General features: G+C 42.3%; 1 protein-coding gene across 2 annotated transcripts in view; it reads left to right on the top strand.

Annotated features, from left to right (window-relative positions):
• The window catches only part of armc1 (armadillo repeat containing 1), a 45,701-nt gene extending 32,801 nt beyond the window's left edge, over nucleotides 1-12,900 (top strand). For both annotated transcript variants that reach the window (XM_068031911.1, XM_068031913.1), the window contains 2 exons: nucleotides 2,142-2,216; nucleotides 11,740-12,900. In XM_068031911.1, coding sequence (XP_067888012.1) covers nucleotides 2,142-2,216; nucleotides 11,740-11,931 — 267 coding nt within the window. In that variant the 3' untranslated portion in view covers nucleotides 11,932-12,900. The remainder of the gene's footprint in view (nucleotides 1-2,141; nucleotides 2,217-11,739) is intronic.
• The last annotated feature ends 295 nt before the right edge of the window (nucleotides 12,901-13,195 follow it).

Genomic DNA, 13,195 nt, shown 5'->3' with positions numbered 1-13,195 from the left:
AGATAGGGGACTACTCATGATGTTTTCACCTCGTTACAGGCTAGCACCTTTGTCAGCATTCCACAAGGGTGTCTGCTTTTCATTTTAATTAGCCTTTTGTTTGAGATTGGATTACTCAGCTCCTGTGGAATGTGGTCAAGTTCACTGAGCCCCATGGTGCTTTGCAACCTCCTCACTGTTCACTAATATTATATGTTACTGGTTACTCAAATAATATTTAAACAGTATGATATTTACTGCAGGTCCCTCTGCGCTTGGGAATACCCTACAACAATGGCCTCCTGTCTTATAACTCTGAGTAGTTAGAAAAAGTTATCAATAAAAAGTAAGGTGATAAACCAATTAAATAGCACCATATATTTTGGAAAAATCCTCAACTGTCATTTTGGACTCTCTAAATTGAGAAACTTAGGACCAGAATGAGGATTATGACAATGAAGAGAAGAAATCCTATGTCAATAAGAAAATTATTAAACTTAAACGTCCAGTGGCATTTTCTGCATTTAACACGTCGAACATTTTCAGCAAGACACCTCTGTATCTTTGAGAAACCTAGGCTTGAGTTCGTGGAGCTAGCTCTGTTAATTAAAGAAACTTAATGGGATACAATTGTAAAAGTTTCAATAACCCCCAGAAGTACTAATGCTTTGACGACAACAATAGTCATTCACATATCATTCTAGGACTAGCTGTTTTAGGGTGTACTATTATGTCTCAATAGAAGGCTATTGAGGTCAGGAAAGCTTTTGTTAGTAACAGTGAAAGTAACCAGAATTTTGTTTTGATGTTTTACACAAAAACAGGTAAAGCTTTAACTGAGGTAACTTGCCTGCAAAACACAATGTAGGATACTACATTCAATAATTTGTTTATTTAACACATACAGTATGTCCCATGTGTGATAAATAAAAACTTGACTAAATTTGGCATTAGTTAATCTTTTTGTTTTTTAATGTATTCGTAATGGTTAAACAAGGATTTTTTAATTTGTATTTATCTCGGAACTCAACATAACAAAGACTTGTTGCAAATAGTCAAAATTCTAGGACTCTGCCATTCCTCAAGTTTACAGGGAGGGAGGTTCTGAATGAAAGTTCTGAATTTTAAATTTAAGTCGAATATTTTGCTAATTGTTGCAGAGATATTTAGTTCAAAAAAGGAAGATGCAAATTAGTTTGACATTTTCTTGTACTACTTGGCACTCGCTATCAAAAAAAACCCAGAGCAAAATAGGGGAATCATAAAGATAAAGGGCTGGTCTATCATGTTATATGGAGAGGTTTAATATAACTATTTATCTACTTGCTTTGGGTAACTAAAATGCTTTATTCCTGTTAGCGGGAATGAATCTAGAGGAATCACTCGACACACGGGTCTGCTCCAATGTCAAACAGTTTATTTAGTTACGCCAGTGGGGAGCAGGTCACTGGGCTGTCCAGATGCCTCTCCACCGAACAAAGGAAAATCATCCATACTTATACATTTTCAAACAGTTACTCAGCCCATCCTGGCTGGACATGATCCAATCATAACGGTTATTGATTACATACATTACACATATTAACAATTAGATTACTCATTAGGCATCATGTGGCTACGTGATCAGCTCATAGGAAGCCCCCTGATCATCTTGTGATGTTTCCCAGACCCCCTTATCAACTATCCTTGAGTCTTCACAATGAATCCTTCTACCTCTATCAAGCTTGCATTCCTGATTGCTTCGTGCAGTCTGCAGTTACACAAAGCAGCTGTCTTATACACTGATATGAGGGGCCCTCCTTGGTCAGGCTAATTGCTTGTGCTAAGCAGTACCATGCTCAAGGCTGCAAGCTAACTAACTTGTCCCACAATGCCTTGGGTAAATACTCCATTTTGTAACAATATGTGGCTATACTTTCATCATATATATATATATATATATATATATATATAATGTATTTATTTAGCTGCATCGGCCACAATTTTTTCCTTCTACAATTCCAGAAACCAATCAAAAAATGCTCAGTATTTCTGTGATTTCTTTTAAACTGCGATTGGATTCTTTCAATTTAAATGTTAACCCATTGCCTTGCATCAGTTATCTCTAACTAACTCACCGTGAGCCTTACACTGGAATTACCTGTATTCATCTTTTATTGTAGGCACTGGCATCTGCTATTGCGGCAACCAAAATTTTGAATGCACAACAAGTGATCAAAAATGAAAATGGAGAAGAGGTAAGATAAATGTCTTCCATTTGAGATTTTAAAGACTATTTAATGTGCTTGCATTTTTGTCTAAGTCCCAAGGCCACTTGTCATTTGTAGCAATGAGAGAGGCAAACAACCTACTAAGCATTCATGAATATTGATCGAATCAGAAATCCGTTCCCAGGAGAGATATCGACACACTTAGATCAACACTCTGGCACTTTATTTTTCCTTCTCTCCCTCTGGGTATCATGTAGCTTTTGCTTTTCCACCCAGTAATCCAGTATTGGTCCTAAATGTGGCCGAGTTCCAATGGGCATGAACCAAGGACTACCTTTTGCTTAATACTATACATTGAGGCTCCCTAACTATACAACCAATTGAGACAAATACAATACTTGCCTGAATGCACTCTTCATCTATCTCTATAGACTATTCTTGTTGTTCGGCATTTATACAACCATGTTTTCTATAACCTAAAAGTAGCAGTGAGGTTCCTCCAAACGTTCTTTTGTAAATGGTAGCTATTTTGTTATTAATTAGATTTTATTACATTATTTCCAGATTGTATAATAAAAAGCGCAAGGGGAGAGCCAAGAGCCAACTGTGTAACAGCCCCGACAAACAAATTTTTCTCCAGCGCCTGTGGAAGAGCCTGTCACTCTAGAATTGGCCTTTATAGCCACTCCAGGCACTGCTCCACACACCACTGACTACCTCCAGGCGCTTACCCATTGTCTCTTGAGATAAGGAGGCCAAAGATAAGATAATTGGAACAGTGAAAAAAGATCAAAATGTCCTGTATTCCATATCATACAGGGAAGTTTAAGATTGATGTTCAGACACATTCACATTATAAATTAATGTTTATGTATTGAACTTGTCATTTTTACGTATCATTATTTTTGTCCTAAATTATTCTCATTAAAGATGTAATGCCCCTTGTGGTTATATATAGCCTTTAGAAAGATAAATTGTACAGCTAAAGCTCTGTGTATGAAAAAAAAAGTTATGTGGTTATAGGTCAATATATTTTGCTAGCTTTTTGAAAAATATGTCTTATACAGCTATAAACTGAGAGAGGGGAATATGCAACGAGACCTGGGTGTTCTTGTACACCAGTCACTGAAGGTAAGCCTGCAGGTCCAACAGGTGGTAAAAAAGGCAAATGGTATGTTGGCCTTCATAGCAACAGGATTAGAGTACAGGAGCAGGGATGTCTTGCTGCAATTATACAGGGCCTCAGTGAGGCCACACCTGGAATATTGTGTGCAGTTTTGGTCTCCTTATCTGAGGAAGGATGTTCTTGCTATAGAGAGAGTGCAACGAAGGTTTACCAGACTGCTTCCTGGGATGGTGGGACTGATGTATGAGGAGAGATTGAGTCGTTTAGGATTATATTCGCTGGAGTTCAGAAGAGTGAGGGGGCATCTCACAGAAACCTATAAAATTCTAACAGGACTTGACAGAGTAGATGCAGGAAGGATGTTCCCGATGGTGGGGGAGTCCAGAACCAGGGGTCATAGTCTAAGGATATGGGGTAAACCTTTCAGGACAGAGATGAGGAGAAATTTGTTCACTCAGAGTGGTGAAACGTAGAAAATAAGAGCAGGAGTGGGCCCTTTGACCCTGCTCTGCCTTTCATTAAGATCATGGCTGATCATCCAACTCAGTAGCCTGTTCCTGCTTTTGCCCCATACCCTTTGATCCCTTTAGACCAAAGAGCTATATATAACTCCTTCTTGAAAACATACAATGTTTTGGCCTCAACTGCTTTCTGTGGTAACGACTTCCACAGGCTCACCACTCTCTGGATGAAGAAATTTCTCCTCCTCTCACAGTATGCATTAATGATTTAGATGAGGGAACTAAATGTAATATCTCCAAATTTGCAGATGACACACAACTGGGTGGGAGGGTGAGTTGTGAGGAGGAATCAGAGAGGCTTCAGGGTGATTTGGACAAGTTGAGTGAGTGGGCAAATGCATGGCAGATGCAGTATCATTTTTTTTTTTAATTCATTCATGGGATGTGGGCAACGCTGGCCAGGCCAGCATTTATTGCCCGTCCGTAATTGCCCTTGAGAAGGTGGTGGTGAGCTGCCTTCCTGAACCGCTGCTGTCCATTTGGGGTAGGTATACCCACAATGTTGTCAGGAAGAGAGTTCCAGGATTTCGACCCAGCATCAGTGAAGGAACGGCGATATAGTTCCAAGTCAGGATGGTGTGTGACTTGGAGGGGAACTTGCAGGTGGTGGTGTTCCCGTGGATTTGCTGCCCTTGTCCTTCCAGTTGGTAGAGGTCGCGGGTTTGGAAGGTGCTGTCTAAGGAGCCTTGGTGCATTGCTGCAATGCATCTTGTCGATGGTACACACTGCTGCCACTGTGTGTCGGTGGTGGAGGGAGTGATTGTTTGTAGATGGGGTGCCAATCAAGTGGGCTGCTTTGTCCTGGATGGTGTCGCGCTTCTTGTGTTGTTGGAGCTGCGCCCATCCAGGCAGGTAGAGAATTTTACATCACACTCCTGACTTGTGCCTTGTAGATGGTGGACAGGCTTTGGGGAGTCAGGAGGTGAGTTACTCGCCTCAGGATTCCCAGCCTCTGACCTGCTCTTGTAGCCACGGTATTTATATGGCTACTCCAGTTCAGTTTCTGGTCAATGGTAGCCCCTAGGATGTTGATAGTGGGGGATTCAGCGATGGTAATGCTGTTGAATGTCAACGGGAGATGGTTAGATTCTCTCTTGTTGGAGATGGTCATTGCCTGGCACTTGTGTGGTGCGAATGTTACTTGCCACTTATCAGCCCAAGCCTGGATATTGTCCAGGTCTTGCTGCATTTCTAAACGGATTGCTTCAGTATCTGAGGAGTCACGAATGGTGCTGAACACTCTGCAATCATCAGCAAACATCCCCACTTCTGACCTTTATGATTGAAGGAAGGTCATTGATGAAGCAGCTGAAGATGGTTGGGCCTAGGACACTACCCTGAGGAACTCCTGCAGTGATGTCCTGAAGCTCAGATGATTGACCTCCAACAACCACAACCATCTTCCTTTGCGCTAGGTATGACTCCATCCAGCGGAGGGTTTTCCCCATGATTCCCATTGACCTCAGTTTTGCTAGGGCTCCTTGATGACATACTCGGTCAAATGCTGCCTTGATGTCAAGGGCAGTCACTCTCACCTCACCTCTTGAGTTCAGCTCTTTTGTCCATGTTTGAACCAAGGCTGTAAAGAGGTCAGGAGCTGAGTGGCCCTGGCGGAATCCAAACTGAGCGTCACTGAGCAGGTTATTGCTAAGCAAGTGCCACTTGATGACACCTTCCATCACTTTACCTATTGAGAGTAGGCTGATGGGGTGGTAATTGGCTGGGTTGGACTTGTCCTGCTTTTTGTGTACAGGAAATACCTGGGCAATTTTCCACATTGCAGGGTAGATGCCAGTGTTGTAGCTGTACTGGAACAGCTTGGCAAGGGGCGCGGCAAGTTCTAGAGCACAGGTCTTCAGTACTATTGCCGGAATATTGTCAGGGCCCATAGCTTTTGCAGTATCCAGTGCCTTCAGTCGTTTCTTGATATCACGCGGAGTGAATCGAATTGGCTGAAGTCTGGCATCTGTGATGCTGGGGACTTCAGAAGGTGGCCGAGATGGATCATCAACTCGGCACTTCAGGCTGAAGATTGTTGCAAATGCTTCAGCTTTATCTTTCGCACTGATGTGCTGGGCTCCCCCATCATTGAGGATGGGGATATTTGAGCCACCTCCTCCAGTTAGTTGTTTAATTGTCCACCACGATTCATGGCTGGATGTGGCAGGACTGCAGAGCTTAGATCTGATCCGTTGGTTATGGGCTCGCTTAGCTCTGTCTTAGCAGTTTGGCACGCAGATAGTCCTGTATTGTAGCTTCACCAGGTTGACACCTCATTTTGAGGTATGCCTGGTGCTGCTCCTGGCATGCCCTTCTGCACTCTTCATTGAACCAGGGTTGTTCTGGCTTGATGGTAATGGTAGAGTGGGGGATATGCTGGGCCATGAGGTTACAGATTGTGGTTGAGTACAATTCTGCTGCTGCTGATGGCCCACAGCGCCTCATGGATGCCCAGTTTTGCATTGCTAGATCTGTTTGAAATCTATTCCATTTAGCACGGTGGTAGTGCCACACAACACGATGGACGGTATCCTCAATGTGAAGGCGGGACTTCGTCTCCACAAGGATTGTGTGATGGTCACTCCTACCAATACAGTCATGTACAGAAGCATCTGCAGCAGGCAGATTGGTGAGGACAAGGTCAAGTATGTTTTTCCCCCTTGTTGGTTCCCCCACCACCTACCGCATACCCAGTCTAGAATATATGTCCTTTAGGACTCGGCCAGCTCAGTCAGTAGTGGTGCTACCGAGCCACTCTTTGTGATGGACATTGAAGTCCCCCACCCAGAGTACATTTTGTGCCCTTGGCACCCTCAGTGCTTCCTCCAAGTGGTGTTCAACGTGGTGGGGTACTGAGTCATCAGCTGAGGGAGGGCGGTAGGTGGTAATCAGTAGGAGGTTACCTTGCCCATGTTTGACCTGATGCCATGAGACTTCATGGGGTCCGGAGTCGATGCTGAGGACTCCCAGGGCAACTCTCTCCCTACTGTATACCACTGTGCCACCACCTCTGGTGGGCCTGTCCTGCCGGTGGGCAGGACATACCCGGGGATGGTGATGGCAGTGTCTGGAACATTGTCTGTAACCTATGATTCCGTGAGTATGACTATGTGAGGCTGTTGTTTGACAAGTCTGTGGGACAGCTCTCCCAACTTTGGCACAAGCCCCCAGATGTTCGTAAGGAGGACTTTGCAGGGTCGACAGGGCTGGGTTTGCCGTTGTCGTTTCCGGTGCCTGGGTCGATGCCGGGTGGTCCGTCCGGTTTCATTCCTTTTTATTGACTTAGTAGCGGTTAGGTACAACTGAGTGGCTTGCTAGGCCATTTCAGAGGGCATGTAAGAGTTAACCACATTGCTGTGGGTCTGGAGTCACATGTAGGCCAGACCAGGTAAGGACAGCAGATTTCTTCCCTAAAGGACATTAGTGAACCAGATGTGTTTTTACAACAATCGACAATGGTTTCATGGCCATCATTAGACTCGCTTTTAATTCCAGAATTATTAATTAAATTCAAATTCCACCTTCTGCTGTGGTAGGATTCGAGCCCATGTCCCCAGAGAAATACCCTGGGTCTCTGGGTTACTAGTCCAGTGATAATACCACTACGCCACTGCCTACCCATAATGTGGATAATTGTGAAGTCCTGAAAGGTTTACCCCGTATCCTTAGACTATGACCCCGGTTCTGGACTCCGCCACCATCGGGAACATCCTTCCTGCATCTACCCTGTCAAGTCCTTTTAGAATTTTATAGGTTTCTGTGAGATCCCCCTCACTCTTCTGAACACCAGCGGATATAATCCTAACTGACTCAATCTCTCCTCATCCGTCAGTCCTGCCATCCAGGAATCGGTCTGGTAAACCTTCGCTGCACTCTCTCTATAGCAAGAACATCCTTCCTCAGATAAGGAGTCCAAAACTGCACACAATATTCCAGGTGTGGCCTCACCTGGGCCCTGTATAATTGCAGCAAGACATCCCTGCTCCTGTATTCGAATCCTCTCGCTATGAAGGCCAACATACCGTTTGCCTTTTTTACCACCTGTTGCATCTGCATGCTTACCTTCAGCGACTGGTGTACAAGAACACCCAGGTCTCGCTGCATATTCCCCTCTCTCAGTTTATAGCCGTTCAGATAATAATCTGCCTTCTGGTTTTTGCTACCAAAGTGGATAACCTCACAGTTGCTGGGAGCAGGGGGAAAAATTTTTGACTATATTTTGAAGATCAGTCGTCCAAATAATAGAAAAATCTTGGAGCTTGTTTGTAACTGTCTAAAACATTGCTTTCCTTTCTCCTGCCCACATCCTTATCTATCCTCTGCATAAAGAAAAACTTACTGTTCTTTAACTTAGTCCTGTGCTTGCTTAGCTTGTATGCACAACCCCTTATTTTTGCTAACCTACTGAGTCCAAATAGTTGCTCCACACAACAGTTTAGTTTCTTCATCATTTTGAACACATCAGTTAAATCTCTCCGAAGTCTATGCCATCCTGCGATCAAAAGGCCCAGCTTCTTGGGCTGAATTTTATCAACACACTGCGCTCCACGGTGGCGCGCTATGAATTTAGCGGCCTTCCGATACGGAAGTGCAGCCTCACAGCCCCCGTGATATTACACGCAGGGGCTCATTTAGATGGCGGGGGTGGAGCGGCCGCCCCTGATGACGAAAAGGGGGCGGCCGCAGGGCCCCAGCAACGGCGCGGCACCATTTTTAAAGGGCTTCAAGCCCTTCAGGATATATTTAAAGGTGTCGGTGTGATTTTTAAAAATTAATAAACGTTTAATTTAATATTGAATCCCTTCTCCCACCTCCCCCCACTGAGTCCTCAACACATAAATTAACCTATCTACCCCCCCCCCCCCCCCCCCCCCCCAAAATTCACTCTTTGAAATTCCGATCACTCTTTGAAATTCCGATCTTTCCCCTCCGAACTTCAGTATCTTTGACCCTAAACCCCTTCGCACTATCCCCACAACGAATAGGAATAGTTTTCCCAGCTACCTCTTTTCCAACCCCCCTGCCCCATCCTGATAATTTTATTCCTCCCCCTTCCCCATCAGTGTCTCACCTCAGAACTCCAATGGAGTTCCTAAGGCGCGCAAATTGCGGCTGATTGGCTGTAAAATCGGCGTGGGGTGGCAGCCATCGGCAGGTAAGTTCATATGCATTTTAATTATCCTCATTTTAATATTTTATTGAAGGCCCCACCGCTTGGCAGCAAGGGGGGGGCCACACCGAGGCCTCGCCACCACTAATATCCAGTGGGGCCTTCCGGCGTCGTGGGTCGTGGCTGGCCCCTCCCGCTAGCAATTTAGGGGTCTCCCCGCCATGACCCATGGCGCGAGGGGCAGGTAAAATTCAGCCCCTTAAGTCTATTGTGATAGCTAAGGATTTTTAAACTAGGGATCATTCTGGTGGCACTCCTTGAATCTTTGCCATGGCCTCTATCACCCATCATGTGATGGTGTGTTAACTGATTACAGTCTTCCAGATGAGACCTAACTAGAGTTTTTTTTTTCATCTGAATTCTGCTAACTCAGAACAGATATCGTATTTGCATACTCCTAGTTACAGAACTCATTGAGGTAACGTAATATGTAGTTAAGAATTTTACAATGTTATAGTTTATCCTTCTAGTTTCAACAGAGAGGTTTTTTTTTTTGGAGGGGGAGATGTTGAACTGGAAAAACACAGCTGGGTAAGTTGGGTATTCATCTGTGGCTGAAAATCTGATGTAAAAAGAAATCAGAAACTAAATGTGAGATGAACAAAATAATGGAGACATGAGAAATAATGGGTGAAACTGGATGTGTAGAGAATTATAACAATATTCTTGGAAGATTGGGGAAAAATTCAGTTCTGCCAATAGGAAGAGGTTTCTGCTGCCAGCAATGATCCCTAAAACAATTATCCAAAACTGAGATATATGACTGAAAAGATTTTAGAAATTGATCACATAACCACAGAATAGATTCTTTTTCTGAAACCATTTGTACATAAAAGTGAAACCTTTGATTTTTGCCTATGTGATCTTAGATTAAAGTTCACTATACAACAATCCCACCCCACCTTCAGACTCTACTACTCCAATGTTTTCCTGCCTGTGTTCCACCCTCCATCCTCTGTAAACTTTAACTCATACAAAACTATACTGCCCATATCTTATCCCAAATCAGGATCCACTCACCATCACCCCTGTCCTTGCTGACCTACATTGGCTATAAGTCAACTAATGCCTTAAATTTGAAATTTTGTTCCTTGTTTTTAAATCACTACATGCTTTTGCTCTCCTTTATTTCTGGTGACATTCTCTAGCCCTACACTCCTGAGTCCCCCAGACTCTCCATTCCTCAGCCTCTGGGCACAGCAACCTGCCTTTTCCCCATTCCTGCCAGCTGTACCTTCAACTGCCGAAGCTCCATGTTCTGGAATTCCTTCCCCAAGTCTCTCCACCACCACTTCGACCAAACTTTTAGTCTTCCCTCCTAATCTCTCCTTCATTAGCTCTGCATCCAGCTTTCCCTTGTGTCTCTGTGAAGTTCATTGAGTTTTTTTCAATGTAGAAGCTGCAATATAAATGCAAGTTGTTATATTACTGAAAATTCTCTGTCCCAATATTACTACCTTCTGGATGAAAGGAATTGAAATTGTGGAAAAAGGAAATTGGGCTTGTTTACTTTGGGACAAGAAATTATATCGTCCCCTAATTGAAGTTTTGAAGATTAGGACAGGAATTGAATAGCTTGATCTCGACAAATTGTTCTCTGGTGAAGGGTTCAAATACTGAATGATACAGGTTAAAAATTAAGTTGGGAGTAAGAAGTGAAGTCAAGCTAAAAGGAATAGAAATATGAAATACAATACCAAGAAGACCAAGGAAATGAACGGTATAAATACATTTGAGAAAATAGAAGAGCTGAAGGATTAAGGAGTATGATGTGAAGACCGATAAATGTGTTCAATTTATCAAAGGAAATGGGATATTCGTTTTTGCCTAACAGCTTGCTTCTGTTCCCATTCAAGTATTTATCCAGTTCCCTTTTGCAAGTTATTATTGAATTTGTTTCCACCACCCTCTCAGACAGTGCATTCCAGCTGAAGACAACATGCTGCATTATTTTCTTCCTGCCATCTTGTGTCTGGTTCTTTTGCCAGTTACCTTAAATGTACATCCTCAGGTTAGCGACCCTTCTACCGCTGGACTATTTAGTTCGTGTTACTTCTCCATGTTCCTCCTACCAAAATATATCACTTCACACTTACCTGCATTAAATTTTATCTGCTATATGTCTGCCCATTTCACCCATCTATATCCTCCTGAAGTCTGATATATTCTCCTCATTGTTTACTGCATTTGTGAGTTTTGTCTCAACTGCAAACTTTGAAATTATGCCCCCGATGCCCAAGTTGGGGTTGTTGTATATCGAAAAGAGCATTCGTTCTAACACTGATCCCGATGGCTTTACTTATATTTTCTTTGCCAGCTTTTTTTGAGGGGCAAGGGGGTGGCGCGTAGGTGCCTCCATATGTCGTGTTTTGTATTTTGTGCTTGCCTATTGTTGAGCAAAAGTGATGGAGTTCAGTCTAGATCATCCATCTCAGAAGTAGAGAAAATGTGGGTCGGTGGCTGGGCTATAGTTACATCTATTGTATTTTATCAAAATAATGTTATAGTTTTCAAAATTTTATGCTAGAATATAACTTGTATGAAAGAGTTTAAATAAATTATCTCTGTTAATGGCACCATATCTGATTGCTATTCCTAGTGAAATACTAAGTGACATTCTAAATGTATTATTTTAGAATATACTAATCTGTGACAACTGCAGGAAATGTTTCCGGTCCTTCCCCAGGTGGTGGTTGCTGGCATTGTTTGAAGTTTTTAATCATTATCTTATAGATGCTGGTTCCGTTCCAAGGTACACTTGTTGAAGTTGAGGAAAATACAGAATTACCAGATTACTTGCCTGAAGATGAGAGTCCTGCGAAGGATGGTGACAATGCAGTGTCCCGTGTTGGGAGTAAGCAAGAAGTCGGTAGCGGCTGGTTCAGTACAGCAGCAAACTTTTTATCAAGGTCATTTTATTGGTGACTGGTGGTTGTAGCAGCGCCAAACTTGGGTATGAGTAGGACTGTGGAATTTGGGTGACTGTTTTCCCATTGTTATGGTGAATTGTCAAGTGCAATTTGCAATAATGCAGAAACTGTTGCAGTTTATAGAGGCTTTAAGTATACTGCATTTTCACTTAAGCGAGAAGTTAAGCCATCAGCAATAGAAGAGATCCCTTCTGCCTTTATCCTTAAATTGCCTCACAATCATGTTTTTATTTTCCTCCAACGGGTCCACATCAGTACCAAATGACATCAAAAGTGAAGCTTAAGAAACCAGAGTTTGGATGGATTCTTCTGCAGGATCCTACATAGAGAACCCACACTCAGCTCTATCCCTTGAATATTGTACAGAAGATCTCTTTCAGCTATGTTAATATAAGGAGTATTGTGCATGAATTATGCTTTTTTTGATAGATTTCAATGACATTTTTGAATATTAGCAGTTTCTTTAAGACCTAAAGGGTTGCACACATTTGCCTTTTTTTTTGTTCAAATTCTAAAGCCTTCATTGTAAATGCCTTTTTGTTTCTGTTTTCCATCTGAATCCTGAAATTCATTATGTTCATTGGTGCAATTTGTAACTTATTAATATTCAGCTATTTCTGTACACAAAAGTTGCACCCTGCTCATAGTGTACAGTAAATGAACTGACATGCTGCCTTCTAATCTGGTTTGGCAACATTTAAAGGAATTTGTCAAAAGCCCATTAACTGCACTTTGATGTTACAATGCAACAATTTTATTTTGTCAGACATGTATTAAAACTATAGTTTGACATTCGAATGTTTGAGGTGATAGGTATGTATAGTATTCAGCATATAAAATCTTTGTTACTAATTCACATTCATATAGTTAACATTTAGTTTGTGCCAATAGCCTGTATGTTATTCTATAAATGTGTTTATCCCTGAACTACATTTTCCATTAAACATATTGTATATGGACTACACTTCCAAATTTTAAAAGATGAGTTTCTTTGCATTATCCCACATTTGCACATTTTCTGGTACTTTTTAGAAACAATAACTCTATTATACTTGAATCCCTGTGTCATGTTCAGTCTTGCAAATCACATCTAAAATGAAAGATAATCCACATTTCTGCCTGGTGCAGATCAGTTGGTCTGGTTGTACACTATATATTAGAGATGTTTATTCATCGACTGTGGAAGGAAAATGATCAACATTCTGTAAAGATTATGAATGTTGCTCGTAATTTGGCTTGAGTTGGCATCTTGCATTTAT

Source organism: Heterodontus francisci, chromosome 5, assembly GCF_036365525.1.
Source record: "Heterodontus francisci isolate sHetFra1 chromosome 5, sHetFra1.hap1, whole genome shotgun sequence".
NCBI lineage: Eukaryota > Metazoa > Chordata > Chondrichthyes > Heterodontiformes > Heterodontidae > Heterodontus > Heterodontus francisci.
The sequence above is the reverse complement of the archived record's forward strand: the minus strand, read 5'-3'. Positions and strand labels throughout refer to the sequence as shown.